The 25,187-nt window shown below is 54.5% G+C and overlaps 1 protein-coding gene across 3 annotated transcripts in view; it reads right to left on the bottom strand.

Annotated features, from left to right (window-relative positions):
• COQ8A (coenzyme Q8A) overlaps positions 1 to 25,187 on the bottom strand; it is a 47,499-nt gene that overhangs the window by 3,243 nt on the left and 19,069 nt on the right. For 2 of the 3 annotated variants that reach the window (XM_019976047.2, XM_019976048.2), the window contains exons 2-10: positions 19,402 to 19,587; positions 15,738 to 16,148; positions 15,430 to 15,496; positions 4,982 to 5,056; positions 1,985 to 2,107; positions 1,183 to 1,268; positions 931 to 1,071; positions 355 to 436; positions 172 to 265 (exon numbers count right to left, since the gene is read on the bottom strand). In XM_019976047.2, the coding sequence (XP_019831606.1) occupies positions 172 to 265; positions 355 to 436; positions 931 to 1,071; positions 1,183 to 1,268; positions 1,985 to 2,107; positions 4,982 to 5,056; positions 15,430 to 15,496; positions 15,738 to 16,148; positions 19,402 to 19,578 (1,256 nt within the window). In that variant the 5' untranslated portion in view covers positions 19,579 to 19,587. The remainder of the gene's footprint in view (positions 1 to 171; positions 266 to 354; positions 437 to 930; positions 1,072 to 1,182; positions 1,269 to 1,984; positions 2,108 to 4,981; positions 5,057 to 15,429; positions 15,497 to 15,737; positions 16,149 to 19,401; positions 19,588 to 25,187) is intronic. The other variant, XM_019976049.2, reaches the window with a different exon arrangement.

The raw sequence follows: 25,187 nt of genomic DNA, 5'->3' as shown, positions 1-25,187 counted from the left end.
AGGGGCTGAAGCCTCCGGGCTGAGGGCCCTGCCTCCAGCTGGTGGGGGACGGGGCTCTGACCCCAGGCCCCAACCACGGTCTTCCGCCCCTTGGAGCCGGAGGGCCGAAGAGCCACCTCTTCTGTCCCCGCAGCGGGAGCAGCGGGCGCGGGCCCGAGGCTGGAGACGCACCTGAACCTGCGGGCGCAAGCGGCCTCCCGCTGGTAGTCGCACTCGAGGGCCAGCTCCCGCCGCAGCACGTCGATCAGGTGCTCGGGGAACAGGCCTGGGCGGGGGAGCAGGCTGTCGGTGGCCAGGGGCTCCCGCGTCAGCACCCCACCCCCACGCCTGCCCTGCCCAGCAGCAGCCTCAGACCTTCCGGAAGCATGTTGCTCATGTTCAGCACGGTCATGAGGTTGTTGACGTCACTGTTGATGCTCTGGGCCACGCCAGGGTACTGCAGGGAGCATGGGGGCACCGGGCACTCAGAGCACAGCCCTGCGAGCCCCACCCTCCTGCCGCCCGTCAGCTTCCCAGCTGTGTCTCTCCCAGACCCCACACCTCCAGGGCAGAGCCAAAACCCCACGATGCTGCTGTAACCCCCGAGCCCACCATGACCCTCTTGCACTCCGCCTGCCGCACCCCCACGCCCATACAGAAACAGCCGCCCCACCCCTCCAGCTCAGGCCCCCAGGCAGACCATCACTTGCCCCCTGTCCCCACCCCGCTCAAACCAAGCTTGCTGGGAGGCTATTATCCTTCCCAGTCACTCCGCAAATACTTCTCCGCACCCAGCGCTGATCTGGTGTTAGGGACAGAGGCGATGAGACACGCACTCTGCCCCGGGCGCAGGTACACACAGGGCATGTGGGTGCAGAGGCCCCCACATCGCAGGCCCCGGCTCTGCCCTGAGCAGCTCCCGAAGACATGAGCATGCCCCTGGGCACCTACCTGGATCTTCATGGCCACCTCGCGGCCCCCCTTCAAGCGGGCCAGGTGCACCTGCCCGATGGAGGCGGCTGCGAAGGGCCGCTCCTCGAAGTACTCCAGCTTGTCCCGCCAGTTGGGGCCCAGGTCGTTGTTGAGAGTTTTCTGGAGAGAGAGGCCAGGGAGGGGCTGTGAGCACAGCTGGGGACACCCTGCGGAGCCCCCCATCCCCACCCACAGGGCTGCCACGCCCCAGCCAAGAAGCCCCGACCTCACCATCATCTGCTTCAGCGGCATGAAGTCTGCACTCTGCCTGACCCGATCGAAGATCTTGGCCAGATGGGGGTTGATGAAGGCGTCGTCTGGAAGGCAGCAGAGCAGACAGCAGAGCGCTGACCCCTCGGAAGGAGGGTGCACAGGCCACCTCCATCACCCTGCCCAGTGCGGCCTCCTCAGAGGAGGCCCAGCGCTGCTCCACCCTTCCATACACTGAACCCCGGTTCAGAGAAGCCAAGGCACAGGCCCAGCCTCAGGTTCCTCCTGCTTGAGGGGAACTGGCTTTGCTCCCACTCAGGACACCAGCCTCTCAGCTGCTCCGCCCGGGGGGCCCCCATCAGAAGGCCTGAGGCTCCCCTGCATTCAGGCTCCACTCTCAGCACTACACCGAGCCCGCCTCCTGCTCAGCCACAGCGTCCTCCCCAGCCTTCCTTCCCTGGGCCACACCCGGCATGCCCCGATGTCACGCCACTGCAGCCCATGAGCTCCCCCACAGCACCCTCGGTCCATCAGCCTGACTCTCACCAATTTTTGAGATGCCAGGACTTTTGGATATGCCAGAACACTCAGAAGAAGCCAAAGAACAACAACCGGGGGCTCTTATTTAAGACTCTGTTTTTTAAACATCCCAGGTTGGTTAACAGCAAGGACGCAAAACAAGAGAAGCCAGTGAGCAGAAAACCTCCCTCCCTACTCATCCCCAGTGGGGCCGAAACACACACCCTCCCTCTGCTCCCTACCCCACACTGCACCCCCCCGCCCCCCGCCCCCTCCCCGTCTCCCCCGCCCTGGCCGCACTCACCCTGGATGCTCAGCATCTGGCCCAGCTTGAGCGCCGCCCCGCGCACCTTGCATAGCGTGCGCACGATGCGTTCCGCGTTGGCCTCCGACAGGAAGGGGCTGGAGTCCAACACGGCCTTCTTCCCTGCAGGGGAGCAAAGCCACCCTGATGTCCCTGAGGCGGGGCTGCCAACCTGGGACCCCCACCCCCTCACCCCAAGAGGCCCCTCCCCCAACTCAAGACTGAGTACAACCCAGCCCACCAGCCCCTGGTTATGGGTCTTGGCAACTCACTGGTTCTCCCAGTAAAAACAGAACAGTAACGAAATGTCAGGGTTTAGCACATTTTAAGGGCAGTGGAATAGAGCCCAGCAGAGAGCCTGACACAAAGGGCTTCCCTCCCAGGGAAACCAGCAGGGCAGTTTTAACTCCACTTCTCACACTTTCCCCCCAGATGCTGAGGAAGGCCCTCCGGGGCCCCCCAGGTCTCCCCAGGCAGCCCCCAGCACCCTCCCAATTCACACACACACACACACACACAGGCTGGCCCATGGGGCCTCTCCCTCCATGTCAGCCCCAGCCAAGTGACAGTCCCTTGCCCCTCAGTGTCCTGGGCAAAGGCCACCAGCACACCCGGAGTCCCCGCACAGTCACCCGGGCCCCGCTGGCCATGGTGAGAGCGCAGCCCTCCAAGGAGGGGAGTACAGGGTCAAGGACAGCCTCACCAGGTGGGTGCCCGCCTCTCCCCTCTCCCCCACAGAGGCCCTGCAGCCCCCTGCAGCCAGCTGGCCCAGGGAGAAAGTGTAGGAACCTCCAGGGAGCAGAATACTCAGGGGTGGGAGGGTACAGGGTGGTGACTCAAGGTGACGAGGAGGGGGTCACCCAGTGGTCCTGCCCTCTGTCCTGTGAGCCCAGTTAGACCAGAAACTCCCCAGGCTGCCCCCACGGTGCCTGGCACTTTCCTCAGCCTGCATCCCTGCTGGCCTGGTCCAGCACTCAGAGCAGGTCTGAGCCGGATCCCCATGGGGGGACCAGGGGAGGTGGTGTCATGCCACTGCCCTCCGTCCGGGGCTGTACCAGCCTGGCCTCTGATATACCAGGGCCAAAGGGCTAAAGCAGGATCTGAGTCTGAAGGCCAGTGTCTGAGGGTAGCTGTTAGGCCTACACAGGGTCAGGCTCACTCTCAGGGAACCAGATATCAGGACAGGGTCCCAGAAAGGGGAGAGAGTTCAGCTCCACAGGAAAAGGCCAGCAGCTGGATGTCACGGAAGCCACAGCCCCTGGGCGGGGCCACTCCAAGGTGGCTGGGCCAAGAGGGGTCCCTGGCAGACCTCTAAGTCCCCTCTGCCCTCCCCAGCCACTCAGCCCCTGGGCCCTGTGAACCGGGGACCTGGGTCGTGTCCCCTGAGGAGGCAGGGGAGGAGGAAGGCCCCGCCTCAGGCAGGAGGAGGGCGCTTTCTCCCCGAGTGACACAGTGACCCTGACATTGAGAGACAGGGCCCGGCCCTCCTGAGATTTCTAGGCAGCCCCTCCTCACAGCTGGCCAGTCTCCACTGCCTGGGCAAGGGTGGTCTGAGAACAATGTCGGGGAGTCAGGGAGCCCAAGGGCATGGTGGGCTGGCCCCCAGCCAGGAGAGGCTCCCTGGGGAGAGCGGGCTGGGCTGGTGGGCGCCCTCCAGGCCCAGCGTTCCAGGCGCTGCTCAGGAAGGGGGAGCACACCCTCTGGCCTGAGCCCCATGTCCTGCTCCCAGTCTGGTGGCACCCAGGTGCCTTGACCCCCAGCCAGGCCACCGCTTCCCTGACAAAGGACACCAGCTGTAACCTAGGAGCCGGGGTTGCCTTTCCGCTGCTTGGACAAGGCGGGATGGAGAGCTGCCAGTTTTGGAGCGGAGGACGGGAGGATCTGTGCCTGGGGGAGGCTGGCTTCTCACTCCAGAGTCAGGCTTCACTTCCCGGAGCCTCAGCACCAACACTAAAAATACCTCCCTAATCCTCTCTGTCCTCTGGCCCCTTCCAAGGACACACATGCTCAGGGGCCGCTGGGACAGGCTAGTGCCATCTCCCCCGAGAGGACTCTCATCCCCTCCAGAGGGTCCTGCAGGTGAAGCAGGGCCATCCGGGTGGCTGGCAGGCCACCAGGGGAGCCAGGCCCGGAGCTGTAGCCAGGGCTCAGGGACCACGTGGACAGTGGGGACCATTCAGGGTCCCCAGGGATGGGAGGAGGAGGTGTCAGGCCCTAGAATGAGCTGATGAGCCCTGAATAGGGATGGGGGCACTCAGCCGGGAACATCAAGTACACGCTGAGAAATCCATGAGCAGACGGCTCTAGCAGGGCTGCCCTTAATGGCCACCAGAACTCCATTAAAGGGAAAGTTCTCTGCATCTACCCAACCCACCCCCACGCCGGGACAAGTTTGGGGGAGGGGCCCTGGCTGGGCACCCCCGGAAGTGGGAGGTGGGGGGAGCTGCCCCCTGACCCACTAACACAGCACCATAAGCACCCAGGTTCCAGCAGCCAGTCTGCAGAACTTTCTCCATGGAGTGCTGCCCACAGCTGGCCACCCAGAACTGGGCATTCTGACCTGACCCCAGGCTGGCCCTGGGATCACAGGAGAGTCATGACCTTCACCTCAGAGACAAAAGGGTCTGAGGCTGGAGAGGAGATAGCCACCCCAGGGCACTGAGCAGCAGCTCCCACATCCCTCAGCCACAGCCAATCGGGGAGCCATGGGCAGCTGGCCTAGCAGACCTGGGGTCCCAACGGAACCTGAGGCTCCTGTCAGGAGAGAGCAAGTGAACTCCTCCTCACCCTCCAGAGGAGCCAGGAGGGTGGGGTGAGCCAACATGGGCCGGGACGGGTGCACAGCGGCCTTCGGGTCCCAAACTCCAGGGCTGCCATTTACACGAATGCAAGGTGCAAGGTGGTGGCCAACCCTCGGGGAACACAGGCAGGAGCTCGGAGCTGACAGGCCCAGCTCCCAGGGCCCACCCTACCTTCCTGGTCAAGGGCCCAGCTCACCTGAGGGGTCGTCGGGGCGGAGGCTCTTCTTGGCAACCTCGGCCAGGGCCCCGAAGCCCAGACCTACGGCCAGACCTGCAAAGAGGAGGTTGAGGGCTCTGGGCATTCGCTCAGGAGCTGCCCATTGCCCTTCCCCATGAGCCCTGGAGCACCCCAGGCAGACAAGGGCCTCACTCCCCAGGGACCCCGCTGACACTGCAGACATTGTGAAAAGGTAGGAGATACATACTGACTGTTTTCAGAGAACACCTGGATCAAGACGAGTGTTCTGGTGGAAAAGTCTCCTCTACCCCTACTCCCATCGTCTTTGCTATATGCTCACGCGACGCACAAACACGCCCGAGACAACATACAATGAAAAACACAGGGGGAGGCACAGCACAAATGGAAAATAAACCAGGAATGGCTGCAGGCCAAGGACAACACAGGGCACCCTTCGGGACACAGTCACCCACTTCAGTGTGTGCAGTGGGCCTCAACACCCTAGAACTCTCTGATCTAGTTCACTGCAGCTGCAAGGAGACGTATTACCACCACAACATACAGCAGTCATTGGTAGGGTTGGAACATTTTGCAAAAGCCATGGGGCCTCACTGGAGCCCAGACCACAGCTCTCACTCAAGAGGAAGGCCCCACAGACACGCACAGGGGTTTAAGGATGGTAGGGTATCAGCCCCACTTTCTCCCTTCATCAACCTTTGAAATCAAGGTTTCTTAACACCTCCTTTGTCCAGAGGTTGGTACTGGATGATCCCAACTGTCCAGGAGAGGCCCGAGGAGCCCAGCAGGTGCCACTCAGCCCACAAAGAAGGCCCAGGAGCCTGGCTCAGGGCCCATCTCCTCTACTTCAAACACAGTTCCGGCTGGCTTAGGGGCGGGGGCCAGTTAGCCGAGAGTGAAGAACACATGGAGGAGCACACTGACCACAGCAGACGGGACAGCAAAGACCCAGGGAAGATCCCAAAGAGGCCCGAGAACAGCCAGCGCTGGTGAGCACGGTCCTGCGGGCGGGGAGGTTGACGAAACAGCTTCCCTCTAGGCCCGGCAGGCGCACACCGGGCAAGGAAACCTGCACGTGCGTCTGCATTTTCCAAGTTTTCTACGATTATGCGTTACTTCTATGAGAAATACTATTGAACTGACAGAGAAAGCTACTTAATGAAGGTAAATTTTAAAACATCAAAAAAGGATAACCAAATTAAAACACATGTATTTATGGAATACACTTTACCCACCATTAGGCAAATGCACAGCCCCCACTTTGTCAGCTGTAAAGCTGTAGTCCTCGGTGTGAGGATTAAACAGTGGAATAAGACTGAAGCACCTCCAGGAGGGGCAGTCATAGGGCGACACCGTTTAAAGATGTTTGCTATTACTGTCCTTTCTCCTATTCAAAGGCAGACCAGTGCTGCCCAGGAAACATAACGCCAGCCACGGGTATTTTTAATTTGCTAGTGACCACATTAAAAAGGCAAAAAGAAGCATACGAAAAGAATTCCGATCGTATATTTTATTTAACCCAAAGTACTCAACATATTTCCTCTATTTCTTTGCATTGTTTACTTAGGAAGACTTTCTTATCTCTATTCTCCCGAACTCTGCATTCAGATGGCTATATCTCTCCTTTTCTCCTTTGCCTTTCACTTCTCTTCTTTTCTCAGCTATTTCTAAGGCCTCCTCAGAGGAAAACAATAGAATGGGAAAGACTAGAGATCTCTTCAAGAAAATTAGAGATACCAAGGGAACAGTTCATGCAAAGATGGGCACAATAAAGGACAGAAACAGTATAGACCTAACAGAAGCAGAAGATATTAAGAGGTGGCAAGAATACACAGAAGAGCTATACAAAAAAGATCTTAATGACCCAGATAATCATGATGGTGTGATCACTCACCTAGAGCCAGATATCTTGGAATGCAAAGTCAAGTGGGCCTTAGGAAGCATTACTATGAACAAAGCTAGTGGAGGTGATGAAATTCCAGCTTAGTTATTTCAAATCCTGAAAGATGATGCTGTGAAAGTGCTACACTCAGAATGCCAGCAAATTTGGAAAACTCAGTAGTGGCCACAGAACAGGAAAAGGTCAGTTTTCATTCCAATCCCAAAGAAAGGCAATGCCAAAGAATTTTCAAGATACCACACAATTGCACTCATTTCACATGCTATCAAAGTAATGCTCAAAATTCTCCAAGCTAGGCTTCAACAGTACATGAACCCAGAACTTCCAGATGTTCAAGCTGGATTTAGAAAAGGCAGAGGAACCAGAGATCAAATTACCAACATCCACCGGATCACAGAAAAAGCAAGAGAACTCCAGAAAAAAACAACTACTTCTGCTTCATTGACTAAGCTAAAGCCTTTGACTATGAATCACAACAAACTGTGGAAAATTCTTAAAGAGATGGGAATACCCGACCACCTTATCTGCCTCCTGTGAAACCTGTATGCAACTAAAGAAGGAACAATTAGAACTGGATATGAAACAATGGACTGGTTCCAAATTGGGAAAGGAGTATACTGTCAAGGCTGTATACTGTCACCCTGCTTATTTAACTTATATGCAGAGTACATCATAAGAAAAGCCTGGCTGCTGAAGCACAATCTGGAATCAAGACTGCCAGGAGAAATATCAATAACCTCAGATATGCAGATGACACCACCCTTATGGCAGAAAGTGAAGAAGAACTAAAGAGCCTCTTGATCAAAGTGAAAGAGGAAAGTGAAAAAGCTGGCTTAAAACTCAACATTCAAAAAACTAAGATCATGGCATCCAGTCCCATCACTTAGTTCATGGCAAACAGATGGGGAAACAATGGAAACAACGACAGAGTTTACTTTCTTGGGCTCCAAAATCACTGCACATGGTAACTGCAGCCATGAAATTAAAAGACACTTGCTCCTTGGAAGAAAAACTATGACAAACCTAGACAGCGTATTAAAAAGCAGAGACATTACTTTGCCAAGAAAGGTCCATCTAGTCAAAGTTATAGTTTTTCCAGTAGTAAGGTATGGATGTGAGAGTTGGACCATAAAGAAGGCTGAGTGCTGAAGAATTGATTCTTTTGAACTGTTGTGTTGGAGAAGACTCTTGAGAGTCCCCTGGACAGCAAGGAGATCAAACCAATCAATCCTAAAAGAAATCAACCTTGAATATTCATTGGAAGGACTGATGTTGAAACTGAAGCTCCAATACTTTGGCCTGATGCAAAGACCCTGATACTGGGAAAGACTGAAGGCAAGAGAAAGGGTCAACAGAGGATGAGATGGTTGAATGGCATCATCAACTCAATGGACATGAGTTTTAGCAAACTCCAGGAGATGGGAAGGACAGGAAAGCCTGGTGTGTTACACTCCATTAGGTCGCAAATAGTTGGACACGACTGAGTGACTGAACAACAACAACTCAACATATCATCCCTTACAAGTACTCAATATAAACACGGTTAAAAAGATATATTACTCTTTTCTTACACTAAGCCCTCAAATCCAACGTGTATTTTACTCTCAGAGCACATCTCAACTTGGACCAGCCACATTTCAAGTGCCCAGCAGCCCATGTTGCTGCTCGGTCAGCACATGCCAAGCATAAGCCAAGTTCTGGCAGCCAGAGGAAGAGGCCACAGTCATCTGGAGATGCCCCCAAGGACACCCTGGTGCGCTGAATGGAGATGCTGTGGCCTGTTTCCCTCTGACACCCCAACCCAGCCCCAGGGGACACTGAGCACAGAGCCGGAGCCGCGTCTCTGGTCAAATATTAACTCCTGCTGCCTGCCCATCCCCACCCCACTCATCACACTATCTGACTTAGCAAAAAAATGATAATGGGAACGTTAACTTTCAAATCCCAATGACCTTCACCAGCGTATCTCTGCCCCAAGATTTTTCTCTGGCTAGATCAAATCCAAAGAGAAGCCTACGAGAGAGGCAGACGCACCAAAGGTTACCCAGCCTGGCCACTGCAAGCAGACGCCGCACCCCTCCCTCTGCAGATCCCCCCGCGCCTCCTGCTGGGCCCCCTCAGACTCTTCTCTGGCCACTTCTAGGCTGTGGGACAGAGCCAAAGCTCTCCAAGCCAAGGACATGTCACTGAACACTGAATCACGGAGGGAACATTCTGCAAAGGAGGCCGCAGGCTCCTCCAATGGCCCCGCGAGCTCCCTCAGGACCAGCCTGGTGCCAGGCCTGCAGAACTGCCAAAAGACAGGCTCCCCACTGCGGCCCGGAAGGTGAGCAGCCCCGCCAGCCAGCTAGCCCTGACCTTGACCTCAGAGCTCCTGCTCTACTGAACCAGGAATAGACTGGCCCTCCTGCCAGTCCTCAATACAGCTGATTTAAAGGACTCTCAGAGCCTCGTGGAGAGAGAAGGGCAGGGTGCAGCCAGGTTCCTCCTTCCCGCAGAGCCAGGCGGCACCTCTGTCTCAGATTCCCCGAGTTGGTGAGGACACCCTGAGCCCAGGCTCACTCACTCTCCGTGTGTCACCTTTATCCCCACCCACACCCAGCCCCCCCCCCCACACCCCCCCAGCCCTCAGGACAGCGCCATCCATGCCCTGACCCACAGGCAGCCCTGGCCTGGACCGCACAGGCTGCTCAGAGGTCCCAGAGGAGACCAGCCACAGATTCAGGTAAGTAGCCCCACGACCACTGTCAGCAGCCTGGCCACCACCCTAGGCTGTGAGAAGGCACCAGCCCCTTTCAAGAAAGTTCCTACATTTCTCTCACCAGAGGAGGTTTTTCAGGCTAGAAACACGGAAGGAGTGAGGAACTGCAGGGAGCAGGGTTCTCCCTAGGAGTTGGGAGCAGTGGGCTGCTTCCCAGGGAACTGGGCCTGTTCCTCGTGACCAGAAATCCCAGGCCCCAGAGGCCCTCTGCAGGTCCTCAAGAGACAAATAGGTCCCCTCTGAGCAACCACTGGGCTTCCGCCCACACAGGCACATAGGTCAAGAAAAAAGTAAAAATAAACACCTTCCAGTAAACAGCAGCATCTGTGAGGAGGCGTGGTGAGAGGTGCTGAGAGCAGAAAGAAGAGGAAATGTTCCGCATTTACCTGCCAGACCCCCAGGCATGTTTACTGAGCAAGGCTGGCCAGAGATTTCCTGCAGCGGTGAGGGGCAAACCTAAGGGAAAACAGCTTCACTCACACTGCACCACCCACGTGCCAGGCTCTGTTCACGGGCCTCACTTTTATCAACACATCCCACGGTCCTCCTGATCTCATAGAACAAGAAAGTCCACGCAGAAAAGGCAACGGACAAGGAAATTTCCTTTGCTTCAAGGTGCTCCCGAACCCTTGGTTCTTCCACATTCTCTCCCATCACCTGCACCCTCCACACCACGCCAGCTCCAGGCCTGGGAGGGGCTGCAGCCCACAGCGCTGCAGGAAGGCAAACAGGAAGGAGCGGTGGAGGAAGTTCCCTGCAGGGTGAGTGTTCTCCTCGGTTCTAAGAACTGGGCCAGGGTGGGAAGGGAAGAACTGACGGCCCCTCTGCTGGATCCAGGAGAAGGGACGAGTTCAAGGGTGGCAGACCCAGACTCAAAGTGCCTTTGAAGCATGCTCCTGGGAAATGCAGGAGACCATGTTCCCTCACCCTTGCCAAGGTTGCTAACTTCTCTTGGACTTACAGAGCATCAGTCTTGCGACCACAGAGGCACAGAGGAGCGCCGGCTGCTTAGAGGGACAGCACATGTGCAGCGTGCGTCCTCGGGAAGTCAAGCGGCAAAGCTGGCATCACTGAGTGCCACCCAACGAGGGATGCCAGGGCAGCCCCTATCGACACCAGGACCTCAGATCTCCACACCCTCAATGAAAATCAAGTGCCCTATCAATAATGCTGGTGGGGGAAGCCTGACTTCAGACAAGTCAACACAGGGCTTCATGCCAGGAGCTCGGAACACAGTCCTACTGCAGGAGATGTGAACACTCCCACCCCTACGGAGCTGCGCCCCCCACCCCAGCCAAGGGGTCCACTGGCATCCCCACTGCTGAACCGGCTCTGCAAGGCCCCTGGCAAGACACAGCAGGGTCTACATCTGAAAACAAAGAAGACTGAATGAGGCCGTCAACGAGACTCAGTTACCCGATGTACCATCCTTTATCTTGGGAGCATGTCCTTTGTACTTTTACATTGCTAAATGGCCTTTAAAAGTATAAATTAAATGGTGTTCGTAGTTGATAATAGGTTTTGTTTTAAATGTTCTTACTTAGCAAAATTGAAAAATCACCAAACTATGCCCATTTATCCCCAAATCTTTTGTTTTCAGTTTTACTACTGAGCCGAGGGGCGGTGGGGAACGACACAAAAGCTTTGTCGGAAAGGGGGCAAACGAGCTCAGAGAGAGCTTTGTTGCTGACATATTAACAGGACACCTAGGGTGATCAGAATCTTTATGAAATTAGGCAACAATGGCGATCAGTTTGCATTCACCTATTTTCTATTTGTAAGAACACTGTTCTTACAAAATCACTTAAGAAATTCAATGGTGTCTTGGGAACTATTTTTTAAAGCAATGTATTTTTCTGGGAGTAGTCCTTAACCTTTTACCTTTTAAAAATAAGAGGATTCCTGAGAGTCCGTTCCCTCTACTCTTCACTCCTGGCCCACTGTTTTCTCAGACTAGCATCTATTTTCACGTATCATATTTCAAAATCCTTTCTACGTAGAATCTAAATATCCTTATCGCTTCCTATTTCTTCACTTGTTGTTCCTCTCTTTCTAGTTCTCTTACTTAGTATTTTTCTCCCTTCTGCCTCAATGATGTGGACTGTAAATTCCTAAATGAAGGTCCTAGTGATCAGCAGGAGAAGGCAATGGCACCCCACTCCAGTACTTTTGCCTGGAAAATTCCATGGACGGAGGAGCCTGGTGGGCTGTAGTCCATGGGGTCGCTAGGAGTCGGACACGACTGAACAACTTCACTTTCAGTTTTTGCTTTCATGCATTGGAGAAGGAAATGGCAACCCACTCCAATGTTCTTGCCTGGAGAATCCCAGGGACGGGGAAGCCTGGTGGGCTGCCGTCTCTGGGGTCACACAGATTCGGACACGACTGAAGCGACTTAGCAGCAGCAGCAGCAGCAGTGATCAGCAAAGTGCTATGCACACAGTGCTCAGCTCCTTTTGATAAGTTTTCTCTTGTTGTTGTTTATTTACTTCAGTCATGTCTGCCTCTTGCAACTCAGGCTCCTCTGTCCGTGGGATTTCCCAGGCAAGAATACTGGAGTAGGTTGTCATCTCCTTCTCGAGGGGACCTTTCCAACCCAGGGAAGAACCCACATCTCTTATGTCTCTTACACTGGCAGGCAGATTCTTTACCACCGAGCCACCAGAGAAACAAGTTTTCTTTAGTGCTCACTTTGTCTGTTAGTCTCATTTCTATAATCATCCAGTTCTCCCTCTATTTGTAGGTGCAGGAGAGAGGATTAGACATCTCCCTGAACCTGTAAGGTTGAGGCACAAATGAAAAATACAGAAAAGAGCAGAGGAGACACATAGGACAGAGGGAAAGACCCAACACATGTGTAACCGGAGTCTCAGAAAGAGAGGGGAAGGAGAACAGGCCAGAAACAATATGGTAAAAAATGACCGTTATTTTCCAAAACTGATGAAAGACATCAAGCCACCGATTCAAGAAGCTCTGCAATCCCGAGCAGGATAAAAACAAAGCAAATCACACCCAAGCATGTCACAGTCACACTGCTGAAAACCAAAAGCAAAAACAAAACTCTAAAAGTAGAGGACAGAAGTACAGATCCCCATGCCCACAGCATCACAGCCATGACACCCTACGGCCAAACTGGACCTAGAGTTCTTGCCCCATCTCAGCATCAAAATGTGCCATCCCAGCTGGAAAGCCCCTGCCTCTGCCTCCATACAGCTGAATACTGCTGCGGACATTCCCAAACACAACCCTATCTCCCTGAGGTCGAGAGCAACTGCCTTCCTTCATACCCCTCATAAAACTTCCTAAAGTCTGTTACTCTGCACCTCAAAACATCTCACCCTTGTGAGGAGAAAAAAGGTTCAAAGTGTTTCCTAGGAGAAGAAAGTAAAGCAGGGTCACTTCAAATTGTTTAGACAATGACTCACCAGTAAGCCATATACAATGCAATGAAGAACATGGATCAACAGCATAAATATATCTGAAACAAATATTTTTGCAATGTTCTAAGTTCTCAGGATCTACGATACTAACTCTGATCCTTTTCTCTTAAATTCCATTCTATTTGCTTCTTTTTAAAAACACTGGTCCTGATCCACTAAACTGATTTCACACTCACTTAAGGGTCATAACCCACAGTTTGAAAACCTCTGGATAGGACAGAAGGTTCAGAATTTACCTCTGGGGCCAGAACAGCACATTCTTTCCAGACCTGGCTCCTCTTTGCTCCCATCCTGCCACCTCCAATCCTGAAACACGAGCCGCCAGCTGCATGGGCAACATGAGCAACTCACAGCTGTGAGCAAATCTTCAGCAGAGACTCTGAAGGAGGGCTCTGGGCACCAGGCAGCTGTCAGCAAGGGCTCAAGAGGCTCCGGAGGGTGCAAAGCCCCTACAGAGACCAGGCCTCTCTCACCCAACCCCAGCTCCCTCTGGCGGCCATGTCTCCCACACCCCGAGGGAAGCCCTGCACCCTGGTTTTAAGGAAGTTGGCTTTTTGTCCTACACACCTTCCTCGACCAGTGCTTTCACTTCAGTCTGCTGTCCTTAACCCACTACCCAAAAGGGCTTGACTTTTGCTGGCTTCACCATTATCTCCATCAAATTCTAATCGGCCATCACGACCTTCATCCTGACCGCTTTCCCAAACAGGTCCTCTACTACTCCACCCCCGCAAAGACTCGAGAGAGAGGCTTACGCCCATTCTAAACTATGTTAGTCAAACTAAGCCTTCCGGCAACAGGGCTTTGTGATGAGCTCTGGTCTGAGTGAGGGGAAGAGGATTACAGGTTACAGAGAAAAACTAGAGTAAGAAGAGAACGGCTCCTGCCCTCAGACTCATGGAGGAGAAAACAGAACCTCCACTCAATAAGAATGATAATAAACATCCCAACTAACAGCCACTGAGCAAAGCAGGGAAGTGCCGTGTCTTCTGGGTGTGAGGACCGCTGGACACCATCAGAGCAGCGACTCTCAAACCCATCCTGGTGGTGGCGCCCCAGGGGGGTACGATGTTCTATGAGGAACTGCTAGCCCATGAATGTGAAATGAAGCAATAATTTTGTACTAAAACTCAGATGACACTGGATGCCAGATTCTGGAAAAGATAAGTAGCAGCAGATGTCAAATTTTAAGATAACAGTTATGGAAGAAAACCTCAGAGTTGAGATAATTCTATCCAACTAACCTCGTCTGCTCTGAACATAAGGTGGACAGCCAGCCACTGTTCAGTGTTAAAGCCCACACATCAGGCCAGCTCCCAGAGGGCCAGGAACACAGAGCCAATTTTGAACAAAGAGAAAGATGGGTTTTCAAAAGAGAAGAGCAGCCAGGGAAAAGAGTGAGCCTGATGTACAGTCTATAGGAGGGGAGACGTACAGACCAAGAGAGCAAAAGGCAGGCAGTAATAGCTCAGACAGGTGAGTGGGCCTTCATGACGAGTCAGCACTGGCATCGACAGGAGCCAATGAGACCTCTGCCACACACAGCCTTGCACTTGCCCAGCAAGGGTATATGAATCAAGCTGCCAGAGCTGATTGCCATAATAATACCATACTTTCATTAAAGTATGAATGGAGAACCTACTAAGGACAAGCAAGCTTTAGAGAGGTCATTCCATCTTCAAGTAGAACCACTGCAAAGGACAGCACTTTCAACAGAAATATTTTGGTCAGCGAATAAGCACCAGATAGACAACACAACATCACAAAAGCAGATACAACTGCTGTGAATCTTCATTGTAAGATGATCCTCCAGTATAGACAAAGAGAGCACAGATGTATTGCACACAAACTCCCAAAGGAAAGGACAAATTCACAACTCTACGGGGTATTAAAATGGACAGCAGCAGCTCAGGGCCAACACACCTCAATATCATTCTACTGGAGCCCGCAGCCCTGTGGGAATCAGCAAGTGGCTCCCCAAAGGACTGGGCAAAACTACTGTGTCCAGGAGCCAAGCAGCCCCACTGTCCCACCTCCTCTCTGCGGGGCCTCCGGAGGCCTGAGTGAGAAGCTGATGCTGCAGACGCTGCCCCACAAGAAGCAAAGCCGCAGTCACAGCACAGCATCAGCCACACCCCACTGATCCCCAGGGGTGAGATGAGGTAGTGGCTGGATCACTCACAATCACATTGGATCCCATGAATGTTTTCACATTCATGGAAAACATCCAAGAATGGCAAACACAGGAGCTACCACCCTCCCCAGGACACCCGTGGGTCCCCATCCTTCCCGCCTCACAAAGGCCCCATGGCAGCCTCAGCTCCTCTCGCCAGGACTGGCACCTTACCTCCAAAGTTAGCCAGCCGCCCAATACGTGTAACTGGTACCTTCCGCTCACGAGCATGCTCACTGAGCTAGAGGGAGAAGAGAAGACCCTTCATGGCATCAGTGACCAGGAACAGGACCAACCTTCAGGGTCCATGCTGCCCCCCACAGCCCCTCTCCACCCCAAGGGCAGCACACTCCACCCACAAGAGGCCTCCGTGTGCCTGAAACTCCAGGCCACAGACCTGGACAGTGTCCCCAGAGGCTGCGCCTGACACAGCAGGACTGTGGGGACCACTCCAGCCCACCCCAGGGGCCTCCTGCACGCACTGCCTGCTTGTGGGGCTTGCTCTCAGGGCGAGCCTTGGCCTGCCGGGCCTTCTCAATGTCCTCAGCCGTGAGGCCTCCCATGGACGACTGGTCCTGGTGGTAGACCCTCCGCTGAAGGCCTGGGGCAGAGAATGGGTCTCTGGGACTTGCGAAGAGCCTCCCATTCACCCTGCCCAGAGGGGAGGCGGCCTGGCCCAGGACCCCGCCTTCCCGAAAGGGTGCGCTGGCAACATAGGCAGGAGCCGGGCCCTCGCTGCCTGCGGCGTGAGCCCAGGGCGGAGGTGACTGCTCCGGGGAGGAGGCTGCAGAGACATCCGCAGAGGCGCTCTCGGCCCTCATCCCTGAGAAGTGGAATGCTCCTTCTGGGTCATCGAGGCTCTCAGAGTAATATTCTTCAGGCGTCTCCTGACCCTGCAGGAAACAAAAGCCAGCGTGAGAGGAGCAAGAGCGCAGCCAGGAGCAAATCCCTGTGTGCACCCTGTTCCACCCAGGACAGCACACCCTCCAGGGGGTTCTACTGTGTCACCCCATGGCCCGTTCTAGAGGTGAGCAGCAGCCTGGGACCCAGGAGGACAAGATTCCACACCAGCTCCCACCAGGGCTCCCACCCTGTGGGCCAGGCAAGCCAGTCGCACATGGCCCCAGCTGGATGCCCAGACCAGACCACATGAGTGACCACCTGCCTGGAGTACGCGCCTCACCTGTAAATCCACACTAAGGAGAGGCTACCAGGGGCTTTGGAGAGGGTGAGCCAGGGCAAAAGATGGGGAAAGCTTTGCAAAGTAAAAGCGTGACCATTGACCAGCAGAGGGAAGGGCAGCACAAAGGTAGGCCCTCCCTGCCTCTCAAGGCCAGTGCCTTGCTGCATCTCTGCCAGTCAGCCTTGGTTGCCCCCTCAGGGGCTCTCACCAGAGGGCTTGTCACAGCCAGGACCAGACCCGGCTCTTACAGGGGGTCACAGCGCAGGCGAGGAGGGTGATACACCAGGTTTCCCTGTTAACAGTTGCTGAGACTTGAGCTTCAGGCCCGGGGTCTTTCTACTTCTGAACCCCTCGTGGCCTGGCGAGTTCCTGACCCCTCTCTGCCGCTTCCTTCTCTGAAAATAGGGCTCCCCCCAGTCACAGAGTTACGTGAGGCACAGACAGGGCCAAGAGAACAGTGCTGAGAAGGCTATAATTAGAACAGCACCGACTCCTGAAGTGAGGTCAGTGACCTGGATTCCCTGAATCCAGGATTCTCTGAAATGGATTCATCACACAGAGCATTGCCTGCAGATCCTGCAGAAACAGCAGCAGACCCCAAAGCCTTTTCACTCTCAGCTTGATAAGATACTGTGGAATCTAGACAGATAAGACATGCCCTCCAGTGGAAGAAAAGAGACAAGTTATCACTGTCCCTAAGTGAGAAACTGAGGCTGAGAGCTGAAATAGCCTGGTAGTGGCCCACCAGGCAGAGCAAGCACCTGGAGCCAAGGCTGGCCCCACCGGCCACCCCAAGGCCACCTGACAGCACTTTCCTCAGAGAAGAAGTGAGCTGAATTTGGAATCAAGAGGCACCTCTCAAGGTGGCCAGGGAGGCCCTGGGAAGAGGGAGCCTGGGGCAGGGTCCCGAGAGCCATGTAAGTCCTGTAACTCCCCTGCTGGCCACCAGCCCTGCGTCACCATGACCTGATTATGCGGCAGTCAAGGGACCTCAGCGTCTCAAGGGGACCAGACTCAGTAAGTGTCTGCTGAATGAGTAAGTGAACAAACCCCCTAAGAAAGTACAGGGAGAGCGGCTTCTGGGGTATCTGGCCCTCCACCCCTCCCAGTGTGTAGAGGAAAGTGGAGCACGCTGGAGACCACCGCGCAGGGCCTCCTTCCAGGCGGGGAACCATCAGTCCCTCCTACTGCCGAGTGGCTGTGCCGGTGGATGCCCTGGTCTCCTCCCAGGACCAGGAACCGGCCTGTCCGAGGGGAGCCAGGGCTCCCTCGCCTCTCAGGGAAGCCTGCCCACACCTTCCTTACACGCTCCTCGCTCCCAGGAGGCCCAAGTGAGTCGGGCAACCTCACTTCGGGTGTTCCACATGCAAACGCCCAACAGGAAGGTGATGGCTCCTCACTAGCCAGGACACCGAGCGAGGCAGCCAGGGCACAGCCCCGCCTCAGCAGAGGGAGCGCGGGCAGAGACAGCGTGTGGAGAGGACACAGGATTCCGGGCCTGTCAATCAATGATCGCATCAGACTGCTGAGACTCAGCTTCCCCATCTGAAACAGGGGGTAAGCATCTGGGCCTGCAGCCTTCCCAAGACAACGGTGAGGCTCATAAGAGACCACAGGAGTGAAAACCTCTGCGAGGTGAAGGCGTCTGTGTAGAGAGAGACACGGTAGGACCTCAGAGAGCAGGAGGGGAGGCTGGCAATCCTAACCTAAGACTGGCCGGAGGCTGGCAGCCCAGAGCCTGGAGGAGTGTGCGTGTCCTTGTCTAGAAGGACAGGGCAGAAATGAAAGGGGAGCGGCAGTGGGGCTCCCTCACAGCATGGCTCCCAACGCACATGTGCCCAGGCACACGTGAGTGCACACACGTCCATGCAAGCACATGCAGACCCTCCCCACACCCTCAGACTGTCAGGAACGGGGTGTGGACCACGCGGGTGACACGGCGGTGGGCGGCGCTCTGCCACAGCAACCCTGTTGACCACCACGACTCCAGTGCTCAATTCTGCTTACAGAAGAATTGGACAGTAAAGCGTCGAGGTCTCTGGACTCAGCACGAGACAACATGAGGGACGAGAGGGAGGCGGGAGGTGAGGCTGCTGCCCTGGAAAGCGGCAGGGCTCCCGAGTCAGCTCCCGGAGACCCCAGCCTGTGAAGGGGCAAAACGAAGCCCAGCCCCGCGGGGAGGGGTGGGGTGGGCAGCGGGGAGGGGCAAGGGATTCGAAGTCCCAGTTAGACCTGCTGACACTCGACCCTGTGACACTGATGCTGAGGCCTGACGTCCAACAAAATGTGCCCGCCCCACCCACCCACACATGGGAGACCTCGCATCACTTTACAAAACTGACCCAACAAAGAAACACTAACAGAAACCAGAGGGACAGAGAGAAGGCGCTTTGATTATAAAGTACTTGTTTCCTTCAGAGAAGGAAGTGTATCTGGCCTTCCAGATACAGTGGAATCCTTCCAGCTGCCTCTCCTAAGGACACAGGGGACGATGAGTTTCATCTTTGTGGCTTTTTTTTAATTCCCAAAATTAAAAAGGCCTCTCTTCAGTACCCTGAGGACAGGCCCAGGAACTGAACCCAGGCCAGGCAGAGTGAACAGAGCAAGCCACAGGCAGCCCCCGGTGGGGCGGGGCCTGTCTCTCCCCTCTGCGCCCCATGCCTGGCACCAGTAGGCACAGGGTAAGTGCTGGTGAGTTACTGGTCAGAGACTTACTGGAGAGCACGCTGGGCTTCATGTTCCTGGGGTTCTTCCCAGCTCTGTGAAGCCTCGTATAACTGAAACTCCAGTCACATGGCGGCAGCCTCCCCCTCACACCCAGGACAGTGGGCTACGCTAAACATTGGGCTGTCTGGCCCTGGCCACAAGGAGACTGGCCATCCTGGAGGTGTCCTGGCTCACCCCCTGGTCTCACCAAGATCTCCAAGTCCAGCCCCCCGCCCACCGCCAAGCAGCCTCCTTACCTGCACCTGCCCAAAGACCATGCCGACCTGCTCTGTAGCAGTGGACTGCAGGGCCCTGACCGCCATAAGGAGCTCCCCGCTGAGGCCCAGGTGCTGCAGGTGGGTCTCCACGGCCGCCTGGGTCAGCTTGACAAAGCCTTTGATCAACATGATGGCGTCCCCCAACATGGCCGCCATCCTTCAGGGCTGGAAGAGAGTCGGGTGGGCCAAGTCAGGGTAGGGGCTCCATGCCCCACACAGGGTCACACTCACACGGACCACCTCTACCCCAAACTCTGGCTGTTTGGTTTTTCCAGTGACCTCCACTTCTGATTCGGGGAGAGAGAGAGAGGCAGGGAGGGTCCAGGGCTCAAGGCAGACTGGGTGGCTCCCCACGCTGCGGGGCGCTGAGCAGAGAGGGTCTGTGGAGTTGGGGCCGCGCACCGGGCCCATGTTTCCTCACCTCACGCCCACCCTGTGGCACAGGGTGAAGGGATTTGTCCAACGCCGCTCAGCCACCAAGCGGCAGAACTAGGACTTGAACCTGGGAGTCCCTGATTTAGTTCATTGTTCTTCCCTCTGAACCAAGACTGTAGGCTGGGGAGGGAACACCTCTCTGCAGGGCTCTGGGGCCCCCAACCCCGACTCCTCAGCAGCTGTCTGTCCGTGCCCAGCCACTCTTGCTCTGCCCTGAAGCCCCTGAAGACGCCCACCAAGGGACAACCACAATCCCTCCCCACACTCAGGCAATGCCTTTGGAAAATCCTAACCAGCATTAAAAACCAGCATTAAAAAACCACCAACATGATATAGGACATGGTGCGGGAACAATGCAGGCAGGACCCAGCCTGAAACCTGGGTCCCCTCCATGCGCATGCGGGCTATGCTGTCCTTTCTCCTGGGTCGCAGCATAAAACGTGTTTCTTTATGTCAGCAGTGAAGAAGTGGAAAGCCAGTGTACTCATGCCTCACAGGGTGGGGCGTGTGCTGGCACTCTCCCAGGCATTGCTCAAGACCTACCTGGGGCTGTGCTGCTGGGAAGGGTAAGATAAGTTAAAATGAAGTTGGGGGGGAGGCGCTGAAGAAAAAACACAAAAAGCAAAGGAGCAGGAGACCCCAGGGTGGGCAGGAGCACTCTGGCCAGGGGGCAGGGAGGAGCTGGGATCTGCCAGGAGTCCCAGAGACAAGAGGATGGCATGTGAAGGTTCAGTGGGCAGGAGACCCACAGGAACAAACCTGGAAACAAACACAAGGAGGCTGAGAAGCACAGATACACCCTGGACACAGGGCTGGGCCAGCAAGAGGGAGGGGACCGTCCCAGAGACGCCTTCAGGATTCTCATCAGATTCATTAACAGAAGTGCAGACGGGAAGGCCAGGCGAGAGCACTGACAAGGATCTCAATCAGAACCCTCAGGATTTCAAAGACGCAGGCTCGCTCCTGGCTGCCCTTCATGGGGAAGCAGCCCGTCAGTCCAGAGACACCTGCAGGGATCCGCTTGGCTTCTAAGCATGGGCACAGCTACTTTTACTTAAAAGAAGAGAAGCCCACAAATGTACAGGAGCCTGGAAAGTTAAGATGACCCACCCAACCTGCCCTCAAAGACCCCTTCACCTTCATAGGAAGACAGTTCCAAGGCACTAGGCTGGGGTGCTTTCCACACTCCATCTCCTTTTAATCTTTATATGCCACCTAATGACATGGATATTATTGCCCCCATTTCACAAAGGAGAAAACCAAAGTCAGAGGCATTAACGAACCGGCTAAGGCCATTCAGCTCCAAACACTCGGTCCACCGACCCCAAGGCACTCCCACAGGGAGGCACTGATTAGACACAAATGAACCTCCTGTACCCTAATCACAGCCAAGGAGGTTTCTGGAAGGTGACCATACCCTTGAGGGAGACGGGAACGAGGAGGGAAGCTAGCCCTGCCCATCACCCAGTGCTATTTCACACCCTGGGCTCCACTCTGGGCTCCTGCTCCTATGGCAATAAACAAGTGTGTGCCCCATAGACCAAATGTCCAGGACTGGGAAAAGATCACGTAATCAGAGCTCAAATGCAGCTGGTGCCAGCTCTCAACAGCGTCCCTGCCCATGGGCCCACCCCTGACACATTTCACTCACAAAGAGAGAAGTTTTGAAAGAGACATCAGGGACACGCAATGGCAGAGGCCAGGGGCCCAGCCCCCTCTGTTCAGAAGGACCCTTGCAGGCAGTCCCAGGACCATCCACCATACCCCACTGCTGCAGCAGTCCCCAGAAACAGATCTTCCCCTTGCTCACCTCTAAATCCAATCCAGATAACCAAGGCAGGAGACTCTCATAGGCCATGTGCATGCGTGCTAAGTCGCTTCAGTTGTGTCCGACTCTTTGGGACCCCATGGACTATAGCCCGCCAGGCTCATCTGTCCATGGGATTCTCCAGGCAAGAATATTAGAGTGGGTTGCCATGCCCTCCTCCAGGGGATCTTCCCGCATCTCCTGTGGCTCCTGCATTGCAGGCAGATTCTTTACCACTGAGCCACCAGGGAAGCACCTCACAGGCCACAAGCCTTGATAATTCCAAAACCTCACCTTGTCTGCTAACTGACAGACCTATTTAATTCTGTTTTAGGCTTAAAACTAATTCTACTGAATTTCTCATCCAAGTTATCATAACCACGTAACTCAAGTTTTGCTAGAGCAAAGCTGATACGTGGGTTTTTTGGCCAACTTCCCCTGCCTAGCTTGACGGGGGAGCTCACTGTGAAATGCCCAGGTGCGGTCCTGCACTCTGAAGAGGCAGGTCTGGAACCACCAGAGTCCAGTCCTCACTCTCTCGGTTCCTAAGTATGTCGGCTCTGAGCATAGTTCCCTGATGGGCCAGGATGACACCTACATTACAATGATGATTTTTTAAAAATTCAAAAGAGGAAAAAAAATGTTAAATAAACTGACCGTTTTTTTTTTTTTTATTAAATTCCTGCATTTGGGAAATATAAGTAATAACAATCTCCTTCAATATTTTCCTAACCGTATTTCATTAACTTTTAGTTCACATATTCCACTTTCAAAGTGGCAAATAAATATGTCATCTTTAAAAAGTACACATTAAAAATTAATTAGCTATGCCTTTCTTCTTGCCTGCATGGTTGAATCCTCATACCGGAGAATTTCCATGGGTGCCTGTCTCACCCTGGACAGCGAGTGCTATCATGGAGGAAGACTAGAGCCAGTTCCCTGGGAAGGCAGGTTCCATCCACATGGAAATGACATCATGGAAATACACCTTCCCACTACTGTGGGGCAATACCACCTCTTCTCACGTTAACAGATGCTGTTCATAAACAGTCTGGCCTCGTGAACAGATTCACAGGTGGATGCATATTTCAAAATCACAGCCCAGGCCAGCCCCCTTGAGGATTATTCATCTAACGTGCAGGGACCACTGCCCCCAAACCTCCCCACATGCTGCTCTGCTGCGTACAAAGTGAAACGTTCAAACCTTAGTCAACACCGGGTATTTTTTGACAAAGGAATGTCTACCCTCAAGGAGCAGGGATGGGAAGGTGGACAACTGCCAGAGGAAATACCTTTCCAGAACTGTGTTCACCTTCTGATTTTCAAAAACTGGCTCTCATAAATCCTACTTTTAATACACCAGAACCCCAACATGACTCAGAATTCAGCTATCCTGAATGTTGGTGCAAAACCCCTGCAGGAATGCACCGGCGCCAGGCACTCAGCTACACCAGCAGGCATTTTCATCAGGATCTTAGATAAATAAAATCAAAAGCCCCGAAAGTACATTAACCACAAGATTCAAATCTTATCCTCATCATGATTTCAGCTACAAGTATTAGAGCCCTCACCCCAGCCTGCTTCACCCTGCTGGTTCTTAAATGGGTTTTGGGGACCTTGCTGGGGAACAATACAGGGATGAAGGGTATTTTCAGGCTCCTCACCCACTTGGCACCATGCACCCCAGACAACCTGGGCACTTCCCGCTATCCTCTGAGCGAACACCAGTGAATATAGCAGTGGGGGTGGAGGACGGGCACTCACATTCAGGGGCGCCCACTAAGGCACCCGCACCAAAATAGAGTCATTTGGTCTATTTTCTCAACACATTTCCCCCCTGGTGCTCTGGGCTAGTCTGTGCAGGTCCTGGGATGAACCTGCCCTTGGCCCCAGAGCTCACAGCTGTGGTGGCATGCACACACATCTATAATGGGCACAGCCACCACGGCAACAACCAGAGGCCAACTGAGACTAACACGCGAGGATCAGGTGCAAGGGAAGCAGCTGAACAGCAGCAAAGCCTGGGAGCCCAGACAGCCCAGCCACGGACACAGCGCACTGCTCACCTCCCCAGCAGGAGGGCGCTGCAGGCGGTTGGGGGCCGGGAGGGGGTCTCCAGGCCCCTTTTCCGGTCTAACATGCTAACGGGCTATAAAGGAAGTAAACAAAGTTGTTGTCTAGAGAGAAAGAACTGGAACAAATGCAGCTCACCACTCCCCAGGGGCAGACACTGAAAAAGAAGCACAGCCAGCGTCCCCTGACATGGGAATCCTCGCGCTCCAAGAGGAAATCTTCCTGCTGAACCTTCACTCTCTGACCTTCCCCACGAGCCTTCATTCACGTTGAAAAACAGATTCTGAGATCCTTTAGCTGGAAATTACCTGTAGTGTGAGAGCCTTCAAATCTAGCCTCCAGAACTGGGGAAAAAAAAAAAATCCACCAAGTCATGCCTACCTGGCCAGTTACAGTAAGATGTATCAGCAGGACAATGAGCTGTGTTTTTTTAAAAAATAAATGGGACTTCTCCGGCTGTCCAGTGGTTGGGGCCCAGCGCTTTCACTGCAGTGGCCTGGGTTCAAGCCCTGTTTGGGGAACTAAGATCTCACAAGCCTCATGGTGTATCTCCATGCGGGGATACATACCCCATGCGGGGATACAAAATACATACCTACATAAAACAGACAATCCTGACAAGCATTAAGCAAATAAAGCCACCATAAATTTTTCCATCAGGACCCACACGGGAGAATTTTATTTGGGGGGAGGGTTCCCACATGCATCCCCAAGCCCCTCCTTCACTGCCAGAATTCACAATCTGTCACTTGTCTCGTCTCACAAGGTGACAGTAAGCCAGGGACAGTGAGGAAATTTATTAAGCCACTGTTCAATCCCCTCTGTGAGTATGAAGTGTGACAAGACAGACCGGCTCCCATCCAAGGAAAGCCCCAGAGTGTGTCTCTCTAAAAGCGAGCACGCCCTCCTCTGATCTCTTCCCATCCTGAGCTGGCCGGGAAGCCATGGGATGCCCGGTGTAAGGACCCCAAAGCAAGCTGCGCAGCAAGCCCTTTGTCTCGAGGAGTATGTGTGAAGCTCACTGACAAGCCTTCCCGAGCAGGCTTCAAGCCTCGACGTCACCCAGTGGCCCACGGACACATCCGGAACTGATTTCACTCCCCTTACCCGCCCACCCAGGCTCCCCATCCTGAGGACTGAGACCACCTCTCCTAATCCCCCCAGGGGCTCCCAGCTGGGCAACCACAGCAGCCCCTAACTGACCTTTCTGCCCCCCAACCCCCGCTATCTTGTGCAAGAATGCACGTCTTTCCTTCTCACCACACCTCAGTGCAAACAGCACCTCTTTTGGGACGCTCTCCCCAACATGTCCCATCCCCAAAGCCCATCCACATCCCTCCATGGCTCCTTGTTCCATCCCCAGGTAGCAGTGACTATGCTCTAAATCTCCTGTGGGTCCCACACACTGAGCTGTGAGCCAAAGGAGGGCACAGACCACACCTGTGGTCTC

Source organism: Bos indicus, chromosome 16, assembly GCF_029378745.1.
Source record: "Bos indicus isolate NIAB-ARS_2022 breed Sahiwal x Tharparkar chromosome 16, NIAB-ARS_B.indTharparkar_mat_pri_1.0, whole genome shotgun sequence".
Lineage (NCBI taxonomy): Eukaryota > Metazoa > Chordata > Mammalia > Artiodactyla > Bovidae > Bos > Bos indicus.
Note: the sequence above shows the minus strand (reverse complement) of the source record. Positions and strands in the feature narration are given on the sequence as shown.